At 35.0% G+C, this 19,001-nt stretch overlaps 1 protein-coding gene across 2 annotated transcripts in view; it reads left to right on the forward strand.

Annotated features, from left to right (window-relative positions):
* Window positions 1-19,001, forward strand: part of LOC105232452 (neuronal acetylcholine receptor subunit alpha-7) — a 208,731-nt gene that overhangs the window by 179,346 nt on the left and 10,384 nt on the right. For both annotated transcript variants that reach the window (XM_011214134.4, XM_029552836.2), the window contains exons 10-13: window positions 1,601-1,710; window positions 16,983-17,134; window positions 17,281-17,403; window positions 17,621-17,759. In XM_011214134.4, the coding sequence (XP_011212436.3) occupies window positions 1,601-1,710; window positions 16,983-17,134; window positions 17,281-17,403; window positions 17,621-17,759 (524 nt within the window). The remainder of the gene's footprint in view (window positions 1-1,600; window positions 1,711-16,982; window positions 17,135-17,280; window positions 17,404-17,620; window positions 17,760-19,001) is intronic.

Here is a 19,001-nt window from a genome sequence, read left to right on the forward strand (position 1 = left end):
CAGCTGTAAAATCTATATGGAAGCAGAAGAGGTGAAAACATCTCAATATTTCTTTCTTGGTTGTTTCGCATTAGCAAGATCAAGGGCTCACTCAAGCTGATGGGAATAGAATTGAAGCATCTAAATTTGTATTGATCACATACAGAAGTTAAATTTTAAGGACTTCACAAATGACTGCACACAGTAGACTAAGTGCGATCCTTGCACCAGCTTGGGATCCTGACATAACCTAAAACGTATATTGAGGGCAATCCGCAAGTCGACGTTATCGCTGACAGTTATAGAAAAATTCTTTCGAACACCAAAACTTTGGAAGGTGGATTCAAACCTTAAAAAATTGTTTAGAACATTACAAAACTGCAAAGACAACAGATTTCCACTTCTGATCTTTCAGTTGGTTATATTAAAAAGCAAAATATTCGAAAAATAGGCCGAGATGTGTCTACCTGAGCAGTCTTAGACAGTCTTAATTATTTATCTCATAACTGTTCCATGCAAATTCAATGCTGCCGAATTTAAGTGCCAAAGATAGAAAAATCTGCAAAATCAATAAATTTAGTTCTCTTAAATAATAAAAAATGTAAACCAAATAATAATTTGAAAATTAAAAATTAAATCGAGTTTTAAAACTTGCTGTGTTTGAACCGTTGAAATGTATGTAATATTAATTGACACCATATAATCTTCAAGTTGCTATACTCTATATACAAATAGCCTAACTTTTTCCAATACATTTGTAAGAATTCTTTCTGCTCGTTATAACAATATATTAAAATCACTTACTCCGTTAAAGTTCAAATAACTAAAACTTATAGAAAAAGATATTACTAGTTATAGGCCGTACACAAAAAATTATGAACAGCCATAATAACTGCTCACCCTCTCACACATATCACATGGTTATAGACTTTTATATTAATTACAATTTCATAGTATATAAATTTGTTGAAGAGTAAAAGTTGAAATTTTCTACTTAACAAGTCAGTCAATTGCTCTACTAATGTAAAACTTGTGTATATACTTTTTTCTTTATTCTTTTTTCTACTACATTTCTTCGCTAAATACTAAAATAACTCGTGACCCCTAACTACTGCCACTACCATAACCATAACCACGACCACTGAATGCCACTATTCGTCACTGTTGAATAATTCAAATAATATAACACAAACTACCGTATGATAATTGTATAATAATTGAAATTTCGTATACTTGATTATATCTAAATATATACGTTATACGCCTAAATGTATGCAACATTTTTATAATGCAAAACTAATGGCAACACTTAACGTTGCAAATACTAACTTTTAAACTATCTGCGCGAAATTTAAAATTTTAAATATTGCTAACGTTGCCACTTATTTCCCATACGGTTTACGATTCATTAAAAACTTGCTAAATATTAAATTAAAATCCCTTTGCACCAATAAAATCACAAACAATTTCCCCCCAAAAACAACTATTCACAAACTATCAATAAAATATAACGAAACTTCCATTTCCACAAACAAAATAAAAAAATTAAAATAAAATGAAACAATAAAAAAAATATCCAAAAATGAAAAATATGAAACTCACATGCCCAACCAACCAACAGGTACATATTTCAATTGCATAATGTTTATGGTAGCTTCATCCGTTGTGTCAACGATTTTAATATTAAATTATCATCATCGAAATGCTGATACGCACGAAATGTCCGAATGGGTAAGTTTTGTTAATGCAACAACAGCAAAAACCACTACTACTACAAGTACAAGAAACATTCATTCATTCAATCAATCAATCAGTCAGTCAATCACACGAAAGTGTTCAGAGCAGCTTAAACGAAATCAAGTCGTCAGTATTTACTATGTGTTAAGTAGTAGTGAAAACGCCTGAAAGTATGCAAGGTTATGCCGAAAATATTCCTTTTGCCTACTTTTTGTGTTTTCGCCTAAATGTATGCTTGTGTTTTATGTTACACTGTGTTTGCTTCGTTTTGCCTTTTACTGTTGTGTCACTAGTGAATATTTTTGCATTTATCATTTGTATAATTATATTTATTTATTTATTTTTCCCATGCAAATATGATTTCATGCTGTAAGTTTTGTGAATTTCAATTTTTTTTGTATCCAGCGCAAATAATTCACACCTGAAAACTAACTGCGTTTTCCGCCGAAAAGTATGCTATTAAATGCATACAAAGTGTGATGCACAAATATTTATTATAATTTATATATGTATATTGTATATATGTATGACATTTTTTGGGGAATCGAAAAAGACTTTTCATATTTTTCCAATAGATGTCGTTACAGTCGTATATCTCCAGAGCTAACAATCACATTGTGTCATACGATATTATTATTATATTTCAAATACTGTTGAGTATTTATTAATAAAGTCACATGGTTGTTGTTGTAAGAGCGACAGAATTCTGTCGAGTTGACAATTCTTACTAGTAAAAAATCCGAGTCCGTTCCGGCTGAGTAGACCAGACTGTCATGGAAACAGAAAGTCACATTATTCCCAGATAGTCCCAAAGTAAGCTAATCAGTTTCATTCATTTCTGCACCCTCATGAGTTGAAATCCAATACTCTCTTTGAGAAACTTTTAGGTTCTCAGAGTAGCTCCAAAAATCATGTTCAATATAAAGCACAAATCTCCAGCAACCGCTTCACATTTTCATGAGGCACCGTCGCAATTTCCACCTTTTAAATTAAATTCACTCCGCTTAGTCCACGTAACTTATATTTTTTACCTGTTGTGCAGCATACTCTAAGGCGCGGCGGTCAAATTATTGTTTCTCAGTTGTATGCTGTCCATAGTGTCTTTAAAATCTGATCTTTTCTAACTTGCTTTCAAACGAAATTTATCTTTACCGGATCCCTTCCGATTAGCCAAAGTAACTAATTTCTATTTGCCTACTATGCAGCATACTTTGAGGCGCAGCGCTAAAATTTTGGCCACCTAATTCCATGCAGTCCATATTTCTTTCACAACTGTTCTTTTCTACATTCATTTCAAGCGAAATTTATAATTTCTTATAATTTTTTAACTCCCATCATTATAATTTTTTGTTTTTATATTGCTGTTATTGTTAGATATAAATATATATATATTTATTGTACCCAACAAAACCAAAAAAATAAAGCATAAAAATATGAAATGCAGCTATTTACAGTAATAAAAAATATCAGAAAAAAAGAAAAGAGAAAAAGAAAACAGAAAATCGAAACAGTGGTAAAATGTAATACAAAGAAGTCGCTCGCTATTGTGTGTGTGTATTTTTTGTGTGTTGTCGTTAAACGTCCACTGCCTACTATAAATGTAATTTATGTAATGAAAAATATCGTAATGTTGATGTTGGGCCCCTTTCAGCGTGGCAAGCAGCGTAGTCACGTTAATGAATTACAAACCCGATAACTTGCGTTTGTATGTATGTTTGCCTTTGCCGCAACCGTACGGCATGTGTATGTGTGCGTGTGCACACTCGACGTTGCGGTGAGTGTGCGCGCCCAACGCAACACCATTTTCTTTGAACCCTATAGCATTTTATAGCTTTTATATAATATCTTATAAAGTAAAAAAAGCTTCTATAAAATGCTGTAAAGCAAAAAAAGTATTTTTAAATGGTGTTTAACTGCTTTAAAAAGTTTTATTAACCTTCTGTATTAGCTTATATAATAGTCTTAAGTTTCACTGTGCTTGTACTTTGTTATTGAGCATACTTCTAGGCGTGCTGACTCTTTGCTTGCAGTCTCTATGTCACACTTTGCAATATTTCTTGTTTGGCTTTTGTAGCAACTTTCGCAATTAAGTATAAATAAGTTAAAAAATTATTAATTTTGTTTACAGAAATATATTTATTTTTTTGAATTAAATGTTCTTTTCAAATATTTAAGATTAGCTGACTTTTCATGTCGATACTTACCAGTTATCTTACTAATATATGAAAACTGTAGATTTGAAAACTAGTTTTTATTGGAATAATTCGCTTCAGTTTGTAGAAAAATTTAATATAATTTAGCTGTCTTCGACTCGCCATTTCTCTGCTCGTTTCTGCTCTTTTGTTAAAGCAGTTACACGTAAAAGCAACAACATGGTTATCGAGTTTAATTGGCACAATGCTAACAAAATTTTGTTTTACATATTTTACATCACTTTTACAGAAGAATGGTTCAAATCATAAAATAAAATGCAAATTTATTTATTTTTTCTTTTAATACCAAAACTTGAGACTTAAATCAATTGAAGTAACTTTAAGAAAATAAAACTAAAGAGTTACAGCAAACTTTTTGAAAGCAGAAAACGGAATTTTTCCACTAAAAATTAATCATAGCACTATTGTGCTTCCTTCAGAGAACATATTTGTAGGGTTGCACCACAAGTGCTGCGCGATTTGCCACTCTCCAACTCGTGGCGAATCGAAGACAGTTAATAACTCGATTACTTACCATATATTAAGAGACTAGATTATTATATTTATACATACGAGTATTTTATGAATTCACAGCGCAGTTTTTGAAGAAAAAATTAATTCTTCGGTCCTCTCCGTGGATAAAATCTAAAAAGCAAAGTCAGTGATAGAAAACATGCTCGTATACTAAGCTAGGGTTTTAAAGAAATACATTTTTTCCGAATTTTTTTTTTCGGTTTTGTCCTGTTTGTCTTGCCGCTATCGTAGGAGTTCTCGCTAGGCATTGTTGAAGGAGCAAACATGTGGTAAGGCTAAGAATCTTGGCGAATGCTAATTGTCAAAATTGTATTAGATCTTACGCTGGATTCCACTCTTGAGCAAGTTGACCTGACCTTGGTCAAGGCAACTAAAGCACTAATGGTGTGCAATGGGCTGCAAGCTAAGGATCACTAGGTGGTTATACCACCTAGTGGGCCTCAAAATCTTCGCAGACTATGGTAGGGCTTCAAGTATCGCAGCTGTCGGGCGCAATGCGCACTTGTCCGACGGCAGCACTTGAAGTCATACTTGAGCTCACACCGCTTAATCTTGTGATCGGTCAGGTAACCAAGCACACATTGCTACAAATGAAAACAGAAAGGTTTGGCAGAGATAAGGTAATCTTGTCCCAGCGGATGAAAGAGTTAAAAGCTACAAACCATTGGCCATTCCCCAAGGGATAGCATTACCAAAAAGGTTAAATTCACCAAGAAGTTCAAGGTTACGCTTGGCAAAGCAAGGCTGACTGGAATGTTTCCACTCTCGAGCTACTTCTTAGGGATAGTACAATCAAGTGGTACACTGACGGCTAGAAAACTTCCGAGGGAATCGCAGGACCCCGCACCAAACTTTCCATACCTATCCGAACATTTTTCAGGCAGAAGTCTTTGCCAACTGTCGCAACGAACGTATAACCTTACTCAAGCGACACTTTAAGCAATCTCCTCCAATGAGATCAAATCGGTAGTCGTGCACGAGTGTAGAGAACGGCCGAATAGCCTAACGGAACTTTATCAAATGTACCTCATCTGGGTGCCCCGTCATAAAGGTTTAGTCGGGAACGAACTGCCTTATGAGCTCGCTCACTCCGTAGCATCCACTAACATGGTCGACCCTAAACCCTTCACTGGGATGCGTCCTAATACCATAAAGAAGATGCTCAGCAAGGATGAAGGAGTAGGAGAGAGAGGCATTGACAACAACTACATGGAATGCAGCTTAGATTCTTGGGTAAATTGCCGGTCCTGTGACAAGGAGTCTGAAACACCTGAACACAACAGTCTGCAGACGCAGGCTCTTGGATCTATGTTTCCATTTTTTTTAAGTTGGTAGTTGTCTATTAAAAAATTAAGTTATCTCCGAATAAGACGTTTGATTGTAAGCAACCGAAAGTGACACGATGAAAATGTTGTAAACTAGTTCAAAGCATGCTTGCAGTGCGATAAAGAGGAACGAACGACCTTCCACCTCACCCGACGAGGCAACTTCCAAAACATCCAAGATTCTGTACATGACAATAGTCGATTGAGAATTACAGTTTGATAGTGTTGGAATATCACTTGGCTCAGCCAGAACCATTATAAAGCGTGCTTTGTGTCTGAAACGTGTCAAGTCTGGATTGCTTCCATCATCACGATAATTACGCATTATCATGTCATTTGCTTTGGTTCTACGCAACTTTTTTGCCAAAAATTTGACCCATATCATTCCGCAATCACCGTATTTTCCTGACTTAGCGTTGTATGACTTCTGGCTATGCAGCAACCTCAAAAGGCTATTGCTATATATCAAAAAAAGCTAATTCGGACTGTTTCGAGGTCTAAAAGAAGCATTGGCAAAAGTCAATTTTATAGGACGGAGCTTACTTTTAAGGGGCTGAAAATCATTTGGCAGAATAAATAAAGAATTTACTTCTTGATCAAGCTATAGATGAGTAAATGAGGATTGCACCGCCACCTAAGCTATATTGTGCCCTTGATCAAGGCATATCCTGTTGAAACAAGGAACATATTTTTTTAAGAATTTCACACAGACCGTGCTCTTTATCAACCGTTCCACAATGGCAGGACTTTTCACAAAGCCAGCCGAAAATCCGAAATGTAAAGAAAAGTCATTAATTAATTATTTCACGCATTTTTTAATTACCCTCTTCTATCGATTGAAATATTTAATTAACGAAATGACTGCGTGCATAATAATGCACAAATTATTGCAACACATTTCCATTTAAATATCCCTTATCCAGGAGTTACACGCATCACCGCCGGTATTGTAGGCAATTACCACCGGTATTAATTATGGAAAAATCGCTTCAAAACATCGATCTTCCATTTACGCGCGACAACTGTGTTGATGGCAGAAAAATCCCTTCAATTAAATTACGCCTACTTATTTATGCGAAATTGCTTCGGCAAAGGCAGAGTGTTGCCACACTACAGAAAACGGCTTGCAGCCAGCAACCAATGCAGCCTTTGTGCGATTTATGCGTGTGAGGGGCCGCACACTTGCAACAGTATGCATTACGCAATTCAATTAATGGCTGCAATGACGGTGGCAACAACAACAACAAACAGGAAAAGGAAAATAGTCAGATAAATTGCATGAAATGTATTAAAAAGTATTTTATAATATTTACGAATGCATAAAAAGCAATTGAGGTCACCAATATGTGGCATGCCACAGCTATGGCTTTATTTTTGTTGATATACCACACACATAAACACACGCACAAAATAAGCGACTTATCAATCATTGTGTGTTGAGAAAAAGTGGTGAAAGGCTTAAAAGTGTGTGAGCAGCAACAAGGAAACGTGTTGCAAACAAATGCATTAAATGCGAAAGGCATCCTGCCATAAAGGCAAAAACTGCACATAAATTGAGAAGAACGCTGATATACTGAATATAATAATTGTTGTCATTTAAATATAAAGTAATTACCTAGCAACGAGTCATTTAATGACTACAAAAAGCTTCTCTTAAGAATGTGACATTTATGTAGACTTTTAGGTGTTATAATTACCTGGAAGTCAGAAAGACGAGTTTTTTGAAGAGACATTATATTTAACAATTACAATACAATAATTCTTTCCGATTTTTTTATTAAGAGATTGATTCCAAATGTGTAATCCTTGCAAGCAAAATCTAGTTCAAGTTGTTTTGACGACCTGATTTGAGGAGAAGATTCCAGCCAAGCTATTTCGCAGAGTCCGTAAACAAATCTGGAGAATATAATGGGTGTAGTACTAGAAAATATATCGATTTTTTTTCCAAAATGGCGGCTTCAAAAGAAGGGCTTTTTTCGACATTATTAATGTTTCAAAGTGGCTTAGATATCGAAATTATTAACAAAATCGTATTTCTTTGCCCATTACCGAAAAATATATATAAGAAATATATTCACTTTCGATACATAAATCGTGTCCGTATAACCCCTTAATATTTTATTAACTCTAACATGCGCATAATTTCTTTCTGCACTCAAATACAATATATTAAATATGCATAAATAACATTTAAAGGAAATGTAGTTTCCAATAATCATAATTTCATTTCAAAAGTGCCAGTATCACCTCACTCCAGTCACATATCGATAACCGCAAAAGCAAATAAACATAAATGAAACTGAAAAGTGCTTGATAACTTCCAAAACTCACCTCAGCCTTGTTCCCGCCCACCTGTTCATACGCCACTGTGCCACCGAGTTAACATAAAACCATTGTTGCGGCACACAATGCAGTTCGCCTTGCATTGTTGCAGTGTCACAGGCGCATTGTCGGTGCGGCTTGCATGTTTGAAGTTTCGGTTATTGAAGTGAGAGTCAAGATGCATGCAAAGTAATCGTCGCTAACATGAATGAATTCGATATTTGAGTACAGCTCCCTGCGACACACCGGCGCACACATGCAGAGTTGCTCAAGAAGCATGCCACAGCCACAGCCGTGCTAACGATTGTCACAGATAATAACCACCACCCTCCGACCGCCCGCCCACCGTCAGCTGCTCCGTTCAATTCGTTTTGTGTCAGTCAAGCTCTAACAATGAGATAACATATCAATTTCCCATTGAAGCATTCGCCACAAAAGTGGCAAAGAAAGCATGGAGGCAAATGCTATGGTGCCGCTGCTGTACGAATGTGTGATAGTGTGTTTACAAGTGTAGCGTTGTGTTTCCGAAGGTTCACACATACAATTGCGACATATGAATTTGTGTTTTTGCGGTTTTATTCGAAATGCCTGTAAGTGTGTGTGTGGCAGATAAGTTTCCTTTAACATGCAAACAAGCAGCAGACTGAGTAAGTTGAAGCTAAAATTACACAGGAAGAATTGAATTACTAAAGATTTTTAATAATATTCAATGGGACTCTTTGCTTCTTTATACTGATATTTCCACCTTTCTTTAACATTTAGGTAGCCACAAAAAGCTTTAGGTAAAGTTAGCTTATGTAGAATAACAGCAAAAAATAGTTCCCACCACCAGCTTGAAAAAAAGATTCACGAATGAATTTTTGTTTATTTAATATAAGTATGGCCCAATGTTCATTTTGGGTAATATGAATAAAAGTAGTTGATTTCGTTTCATTTTTGAAGCGTAATTCGTTTGATTGTCGAACAGTTGAGGCGTCATATTTATAAACCCACTTCCCATCACCAGCTATGATGCATTCGATTAAGGGATTACCTGGGTTTCTTCGGGTAAAATACAGCCATTTTTCAACAAATTTTTTCTCATTTGAATTAGAATTTTTTATTGCTACAAACATACACTATTAGCAAAGAAATTCTGAAATTTTTGAAAAAAATATCTTAAAAACGGTCATTGCCACATCATTTTCAGTAACACCTCGGAAAAAAGATGCGACCGCCTTGGCAGGATAACTCCTTACAGAATCAACTAAAGTGAAAAAATATGTAGTTTAGTTGAAACCTTGACTTAGAATTTGGACGAAAATATTAAGATAATAAAAATATCGATATTTTTGAAAGCAGTAAAACCATGTTACCTCTTAATGTAAAGTGCGATGGTTTTTAAAAAGATCTAGTCCGGCACTAGCTTCATACGCAAAACAAATGTCTTCAGTAGATCCATAACAGCTACTGAGAACCTCTGTTAACTCTGTAAAGCCAGAACGGCCAGGACGATGATTTTTAAGCACATCTCTCTAACTTCTTTGATCGTCAGCGTTATTAGCGTTAACTTGCATGATGAACGTTTTCGATGACTTCAATACCTTCACATAATGCTTTCTGTTCCAATCTCCAATACTAACTTCATTTTGAAGAAAAAATATACATATATTTATTCTAGAAAACACAAGTAATTTCTAACAGTGTAGCTGTATCTCTTCATCTTATTAACACTGTCTAAGGCACATCGTGTACCCCGCGCACAACAATAGTTGCTATCAAGTGGAAAAGGAAGTGATTAGATGGGAAAATGTATATTTTTCACGACACTTTGTATGTGTATATAACCTACATAGGTATATGTATACATATATGCTAATATATAACCGCGTGTTTACGAGTTGATGGTTGGGCGCTAGCGTGGAATTGCACTCGAACATTACAAGTATTTCTTAGATATTGCTTTGACATTTGTATCTGTGTGTTTTTGTTGTTCCAACCCGCACTTTAGTGCATTTTCATGTTTCCTTACAAACCGCTGTAGAGATTCTTATCTATGCAAAAGTAATTGCAAAGCGTGTAGTAACACTCAAAGAGCTTACTACTAACAGACTAAAGGCATTCGTTTGCGTTTGCACATATTTATTTGTGTGCGTGTATATACAGTAGCAAATCTACTCATATAAACAAATGAATTTGGTTATATAAATATACATACATGTATATATTTAAGTTTGTTTCTATGTTTGTGGTAGTTGGCACCAAGCGGTACCAGCAGCGCCAATAAAGCGGCAGCGTCATGTGCAAACTGACAGGTGCAAATATTTGCAGTTTTAGCAAAGAAATATGTACTTACTCATATATAATATACTAAATATATATATTTTTGTACTTATATTGATAGCAATATGTGTGTGCCGCAACGCCTTTCTGTGATTTGACATATTCGATTTTAGTGAAAGCGGAAGCGCATGCAGCTGAGTGCCAGCCTTATCAGTGTTTCGCTGACAAATTAGAAGCAAAGTTGCAATGATAACTGCCTTCAGTCGCAATTACGCAACGCTTTTCAATATTCGTTAACGCTTATGTGTAAGTAGCTGCCCTAACTCGAGTTGACTCCGCTTGCAACCAGGTGAGCTAACGCCTTGCCACTAGCAACGCTGCTGCCTAGCAACAATACCTGCAAATAATATCTGCATTTATATGCACACACTCACCCTGCCACATGTGTAAGTCTGCTGTTAACCGCTTTGACAAACCCAATGCATTGTGCGCATGTGTGCGTGCGCTGTTGTCTGCCATTTGGCATATGCTAACCGCAAAACCAGCAGCTTTGCATGCAAATATTGAAATTGAATTTTCGATTAGCCCGTTATTTGTGCATATATTAGCCCCAAGAAAGTGCACGAAGGCACACACACACACGCCCTGCATTCAAACAATGTATGCCTGCCATTTATATGAGTAGAAGAGTGGGTGTGGCAGGCAATTCGTTGCAGCTTTCCATTACCTGCAGAGAATATGCAGTCCCTAGTTGGTCACAAGCACATACAAGGAAACGTTTAGCAACGGTCTCACCAAGCTAATTGCTTTCGTGTATACTCGTATTTACATGCATGCAACACACGCAACGGACTATCTGTGGGTTTCCGGAGAGGTTATCATTTAATATACGTAGGTGGCTCAAATACGTTGGCAGTCTTCTAAAAAATATATGTATAGCTTGAAATACAGAATTTTTGGAACTTTGGTATGAAAATGCACGCTTTAAACAGATTTATACCAAAAGAGAAATTTTTGAGTAAAAATTTTAACAGACATATTAGCACAGCTGGCAAAGGTCTAATTGAGGTGCTTTTATTTGCACCAAAAACAAAAAATATACATACATACATAATAGAGTTTATATACATATAACATTTCTCTCTACCTAGTCATATAATCAAGAAATCTACTTTTACAACTACAACAAAGAAAAGTTGTGAGTTCGTAAGCCATAAATTACGAGCATATCAATATTAAATGCATTTGCGAGTTTGTACAAGTTGTGAAATGCGGTTTTCGCATGCAATAAAAGCTTGCATTCAACTTAGTTGAAAAGAGCATTTATCTCAATAATTCAAACTTGCTTGCATTGAAGTTTCAAAGAGTTTTGTGCAACCTGCAGCACTGCGAAACCATCAAACTATGGCCGCAACGATAAGAAAGGCCGGAACAAGTTTGCACTTGGCGGTAATAATTACGGTGCATATTCAAGGCATTGAGCGTGTGTTTAAATAGGTGAAGGTTTTAAATTTATTTCAGTTGCTTTGGGTAGCCTGCATATATGTACCAACAAACATAAATTGATCCAAATTAATGAAAACACAAAAAAAAACATTTTCACGTTTTTTATTACAAATATTTCTTAATGCCCACAAAGTAGGTTCTTTTCGAGTCCATATACCAACGCTTAATAAAATTTAAATAGTCTTGTTATAAGCCGTGGCTGGCATTGCTTTCAGTGTCTTCAACGAAGTTTGATTCACAAACCCATATCTCATTATGAGTTTGATTAATGTAGAGTTCTCAGCTATGTTATTAAGGTCGCAAACCACTACTCGTATTATTTTTTTTGAAACATTTTCATGTATTTTCGTACAGTTCTAGTATTGACATGCTTTTACCCAAAACTTTAACCAAAACTTAACCAAAACTCTAACCAAAACTTTAACCAAAACTTTAACCAAAACTTTAACCAAAACTTTAACCAAAACTTTAACCAAAACATTAACCAAAATGTGTTGAGTCGATCATTAAGAGATGTTGAGGTTCTTTATTATCTCACTGATGTCAATACTATGATTTTCAACCATTTTTTTTTTAATTTTTTCATTGCTATCGTCATTAATAGAGGTGAAGGGATAACTCGCATGGCAAGTTTTCGAGGAATTCACGAGCTTCAGAGAATGCTTTGTGCCACTCAAGTACTTTTATTGGTGGTACAGCAGATTACCGAAACAATTCTGCATCATTTTCAATAATTCCATACTCGCTATTTCACAAGAAACACAAATGTCTTGGAAATCCGTTGTTAATTTTTTTCTCCATGAAGTAAACAAACCATCACATACTAATTAACATGTGGAGATCAAGCCTCAAACGATTATAAAAGGTTGTGGCAAATTAGGAAACAAAGTTTACCGATTCCGTTTGGAATCAGTTCGGTTCAAATTTAATCAGATTGGTACACATCTCTGAGCTGACCAATTTAGACATAAAATTTACCCCAACAGCCCCCAATCACCCTGTGATTTGCGCTGTAGTTTGTACTGCTGATTTTTCTCTTCACTCCAATTCCATACAGCCGATCTCATTGCCAAAAAGAACCGCTACACTAAAGTTGCCGTTGATTTATTTTTCACGACAGCCGACAGCTTCGTTGCCCTTGAGCGCTGCATGCATTTTAACCAAAGTGAAATAAATAAATGCTACAAAATGCACAAGCGAAGCCACAACACCTTTCAGCTAGCCCCAGCCAACGTGATTTTTTAATTTAACGCCTCGCTCGTTCGACACCTGCATACACACACACCTATGTTGTATGCAACATGGAAAGAGCGGGAAAAAGGTGGCCGCTGTTAATGCATTTGCGCTCTGAAGCATTCCCAGAAGTTAAGCTCAGTGGAGTTAGCAAAACAGTGGATAGAAATCCGGTGCACTCGCTGGTTATTAGTGGAATACAAATATATATAAAAAAACATATAAAAAAGAGTCGAAAACTACGTTGTAGTAAACATTTATCATGTTGTTTGCTTTCGCTATTACCAAGTTGAACTTTTCCAAAAACATAAGCTTACGTCAATATACGAGTATATGAATGTATATACATATATATAGATATATGTATATGGAAGCATACATGCAGCTGAACGTATGTATATGTGTTTGTTAAATAGTTGAACATTTCCGCCGGAAGCAACAATATATTTGCCACTTTATTGCATTGCATTGTTCGCTTTTCGTTATACATTATTTAGCGTTTAATTAACAGGTGGAAACAAGGAGCGTGGAAATTTTTGAAAAGCATTGAAGATATTTGAATCTTAAAGCTTTATATATGGTATCCCATGTATGATATATTCAGCCATATTCCGTATTTTACTTTTAAGTGATTCGGTTAAAAATCGAAGTTGCCTTTTGAAGGAACCGAATAATTTTGATGTGATGACCGAAATGTCTTGTTCCGAAAACCGAATTCACCCATCTAAATATAATTTTAAATGAAAAGATAATGCAACGGAGGAATTTTGAGGGGAAAGTTTTCAACCAAGAATGAACTTTAGCTTGAGGATATTAGGCAACTGTAGTATTTTTCAAGCAGAAGTGGCTGCAGATAGAAGTACTGCATTAAATCGGAAATCTGGTATCGCAAAGGGCCAAATTGGTCTATGCATAGTTTAGTGGCCTACCAGATTAACCTAACCTGACCTTAATCCAACAGCAGATCGGCGAAGATGGCCTTAAGGACGTTGACAGTTGAATCGTTCTAGTCCCAAATAAGAACCTCAGTCGTCCTTTGAAATATTTGCTCTTATCAAGATTCGTCTCACCGATTTAGTTCTTATTTTACACTATCCTCTATGTACTTATGGAAACCAGCGTTTCTAGTTATCTAAGTTGGATCATTAATGACTTTACGCATATCAGTCAGTTTACCTCCCCTAATTTACGTGTGGAGTTCAGTTGATAGTAAAAGCTATATAGTATAGTACGTATTAAAAAAAAAGAGATATGCAGTGTAAAAATTAATAAAATCGAATCAACTGCGATACTGAGGTAATAATCTGGCATGCATACCATCAATACAACACTTCACTTCAATAGAATCAAATTTCCCATGAAATGTAACATATTTTTCGTTATATCATTGTCATGTTTCCTTTTCAATCCACTTCTTTTACAATCTCTACTTGGAAACATTTTTTAGTCAAGTAAATTCTTTCTACACAGTGCTTCTTTCAACTAAAAGTCTCCACTTTCCTAACCACCACTTGGAAAAGTCCTGCTGCAAGACATGGTATAGTCCCCTCTATTGCAGTTAAAGTGATATTCATGATGCCTTTATGGTAAATGGTGGTGGAGAATATGCTACGAAGCTAACTGCAAATACAAGTAAAATAGTCACCAAAAGTATGAAAACAGTAAAAAATCAACTTCAACCAGTTTATATTATCGTTTAGAAGTCTACTTCGAAGTCATTATTTTGCAATACTCTCACAGCAGTTCCTGTTTTTTTCGAGACAATTAAAATTTTTGGCAAATAAAGTCTGAATGATTTCAACTTAGGTGGTCTGGAAGCCGAAAAATTTCATTTGTTTCGACATCTTTGTTTTTCAGATCAAAACAGCTGCTTGCGACAAATGACATTTTCTGATATATACGGATATTTTTATATGCATATATACTTGTAGATACGTGTAAAAAATTGATTTTTTAAATTCGCAAGTTAATATAACCCTTTCATATTTACTTATCTTTACTGTAATTAACATGAAGCTTATGATTATACACATGTCTATAAGTACCTTCCTAACAACTCGCAGCTCAATTTTTATTAAATTTCATTAGTTTAGGCTTAGTTTGAAGGAGGTCACCAGTAGCCGCACTATCAATTAGGCCTATTGTGCTCAGAAAAATATTTTTTTTAAAACGTTTCAAAAATGTGGCTCTTAATATCTACTTGTAAAGGGTTGCCTTGTTGACAATTCCTTGGCAAAAATGTATACGAGGTATGTTAAAACATGTTGGGAAAAAATACATAAACTGCTTTCAAGAAAATTTTAAATTAAAGGAAACTTTTATAATCTACTGTGGGTAAAAAATAGTAAGATTTTTTAATATAAACACGTAAACCCATTCGTCAAAATTTCCGTTGAGGTTGGTATGTCTGTCAGTTATATCTGTGCCAAATGTGGCATCAAATAAGATTTAATATAAGGTTGTCTTTCTGAAGTACATAAGATGCATCCGGCGATTTTTACGATGAGTGAAATTATTCAACAAAGAAGATTCATTAAATTTTGTATGCGGAATCAAATTTCGTGTGCCAAAATGTTCAAAATATTGGCAAAGGCCTTCGGTGATAATTGTTTGCCGAACGCAAGTGGTTTTGATTGAAGTTATTCAAAGGGGATCGAAAACGTGTTGATGACTAACCTCGTCCAGGACGGCCATCAACATCAACTGGTGATCAATACGTCAATAAAATAGGATGGCACGTCAAAGCATGCCTAAAATCAATGTTATGTTGACATTTTTCTTCGATTGTCGAATTCCAAATTCTTACCGGCCAGTCAAACTGTTAAGAAGGCATTAATCGTGAAAACCTTCGCGTTGAAGGCTTTTCCGGAAATTGACCTTAACAAGTGTCTTACTTTTTTTTGCTCATTGTAGTATACATATAATAAATGTATATATTTATCTTCTAATAAAAAACATAAAATTTATACAATAATATACAATAAGTGACATAAAAAAACACAATTTTTCCTCAAACAACTCACTAAAAATACCGAACTATTATTACTCAGCATAACTCTATCTATTATCCGCAGTTACATTTGTAAATATACAAAATAATGTATTTTAAGCGTTTTCAACAACCTACAGCTAAGCAAAGTCCATTAATTGCAAGTCAGCGCGCCTTTAAATATGCTACAATTTTTAACAACTAGAATGTTTGCATGCAAATTTATTAAACTTAAACGTAACAACAATTTTATGTATATTTCCCAATATTACATTTCATTGCTTTAACTGAAAACCCATCCATCAAATGGATGTTTTCGCAATAAGCAAATAAATAAGCCTACAAACAAGCAAATTTTATTTATACCGAAAGTGAAGGCGTAAGCGTAAGCGTACATTTAGCTATGCATCACGAATAAGAAGTAAAATAAAAAAATGGCAAAAAGGTCGACGGAAAATTTTGAAAGTTTGGCCTTCGGTGCTTCATAAATCATAGAGTTGGCGTGCGCCTACAAGCATGCTTCAACACCTACATGATTTCTAGCAACAACAATTTCAGTTCAAGTACATTTTTTTTTTAATTTTGTTCATTCCGAGGTGTTTGTGCTTGCTATACAAAAACAAATATTTTTGCTAGAGCGAAGCATACTAGAATTTGTCATTGTTAGAAAAATGCTTAAGAATTGCTTTAAAAGAACTCTCTCTACTGCTAAGATATTGAATGCACATTTGTGAAAGCATCCACTTTCGCCTAAAGCGACCCATTGACTTTTCACACACATGCATTTAATAAATCTGCCTCACATTTCTATCAATAATATGCTAATTACTAACAATGCCGCATGAATTTTATTTGAAATTCGACGAAAAAACGAAATATCTGCACAACTGGCTCGCTTCATAGATACGCATCGTATTTTTATGTTGGCTGCCATGGATTCTACGCATGAGTCGTCCTGGTAGGCCACTGATACTGGAATTCCCCACGACACCGTGCTCGGACACATCATCGGAACGCAAGCATCAGATATTGTCCGATGTTGAACTGAAGGAGCGGTAGGCAAAAACACAAATATTTTTATGCAAAAAAAAATAACAATTATTTACTGTTAATAATTAATTAAGTGTTTTTTGATTCTTTATATGCATTTAACAATTTAACCAAAACCTGTTTTATTCAATTGTATGGTGTTCATGATTAGCTCCTCGAAATCGCTGCTCGCCAACGTGCTCGACATCGACGATGATTTCCGACACAACTGCCGCCCGATGACGCCCGGTGGCACTTTGCCGCACAATCCCGCTTTCTATCGCACCGTTTATGGGTAACACCAACAAGCTGCTGAGCAAAAGCATACAGAAATGATATTTTGTATAAAGTAGCGTGTGGCCAGACGTTTGTGTTGCATGCAGTAAAGATTATTTATTAGACTGCTTGTGTGCTTTTGAGCGCGCAATAGTTGTTGTTGTGGCCACACTCCACTTTATCGGCTTTATTGATATGAAAATCATTTACTAAGCTCATTTATTTTCACTTTATAGTCAAGGCGATGACGGCAGCATCGGTCCGATCGGTAGCACACGCATGCCGGATGCCGTTACGCATCACACGTGCATCAAATCAGCAACGGAATATGAACTAGGTTTAATTTTGAAAGAAATTCGCTTTATAACCGATCAGGTATGTTGGACGATTTTCAAATATTTGCTGTTAAATTATAAGTTTTTGTTTATTATATATGAAAGCTTATTTTTAATGTTAATTTAATGATTAATTATTACGAAAGTTTATTTAACAATAAAAAACTACGATAAAGAAATATAAACTATTTTTTTCCTAATGGAAAAGTCAAAAATATCTGAACTAAATACATATATTATCAAAAGCTTTCTGCCTTTCATACAGTATGTAAGAAAACAGGATTTTTCTAAAAAAGCTTAAAAGCTTCAAAGCAATTTAGAAGTAAGATAAAAATATCGTTCTACCAAAGCTTAAAAGCTTCATAGCATTTCTTATATGCTTTCTTAGCAGTCTTGATATTCGCTATTCTATATTTGAAGCTTTCATTATGCATTCATAATCAGGCTACTAGCTTTCGATTTTGAACGAGCTTTCACCTTAAAAAATAAATCAGTAGTCAAAAATATTTTTTAAACTTTCTACTATTCTTTACATATGCAATGAGAGAAAGCAATTTTGAAATGAAATGAAAAGCTCGTTATACCTAAGCTTTGTGCTACGAATAGCGCTGACCACCGCATACTATACACTGTTTTATTTTTTTTTGTATAACGGTATCCAAGTTGCAAACTGTTAATGTAGAAGCCTTTTCTAAAATGAAAGCTGTTTTAAGATCTTTGTATAATCAAACAGGTTACACAAATTATCTTCGAACTTTTCTTTATCGGGTTTGTTCCTCTTGACACAGTATTCTCTGACAGAGAACATTTTAAACATTAGTAAAAACGCGTTGCACAAAAGCTTTGCGCTTTCATTAGCGTTGATCTTCGGTTTGCTATGTTTGAAGCTTTCATTAGATATTCATATTCAATCTACAAACTACCCATTTTCTACCTCTTTTCTGTTGAGCTTTCAGCTATTGACGCAATACGAAATGACAGAAAACATTTCGGAATGAAATGAAAGGTAGAGTAATAAAATTGAAGCTTTATAAGAACTTTTTGTAAACGAAAAGGTTACACATATCATTTTAGAACTTTTTCTACGGTTTTTCTGCCCTATTCACAGTAATCGCTGAGAGAGAGAATTTTAGAAATGAGAAGGAAAGCTCGTTCATGCCTTCAAAGCGGTGCTGATCTTGGATATGTTGTATTTTAAGCTTTCATTAATTAAAGCTATCCCAGCCATAAAGTATCAATTTTATGAATTGAAGAAATACTGCAATTAATAAAGAAATCTGTA

This window comes from Bactrocera dorsalis, chromosome 1 (genome assembly GCF_023373825.1).
Source record: "Bactrocera dorsalis isolate Fly_Bdor chromosome 1, ASM2337382v1, whole genome shotgun sequence".
Classification (NCBI taxonomy): Eukaryota; Metazoa; Arthropoda; class Insecta; order Diptera; family Tephritidae; genus Bactrocera; species Bactrocera dorsalis.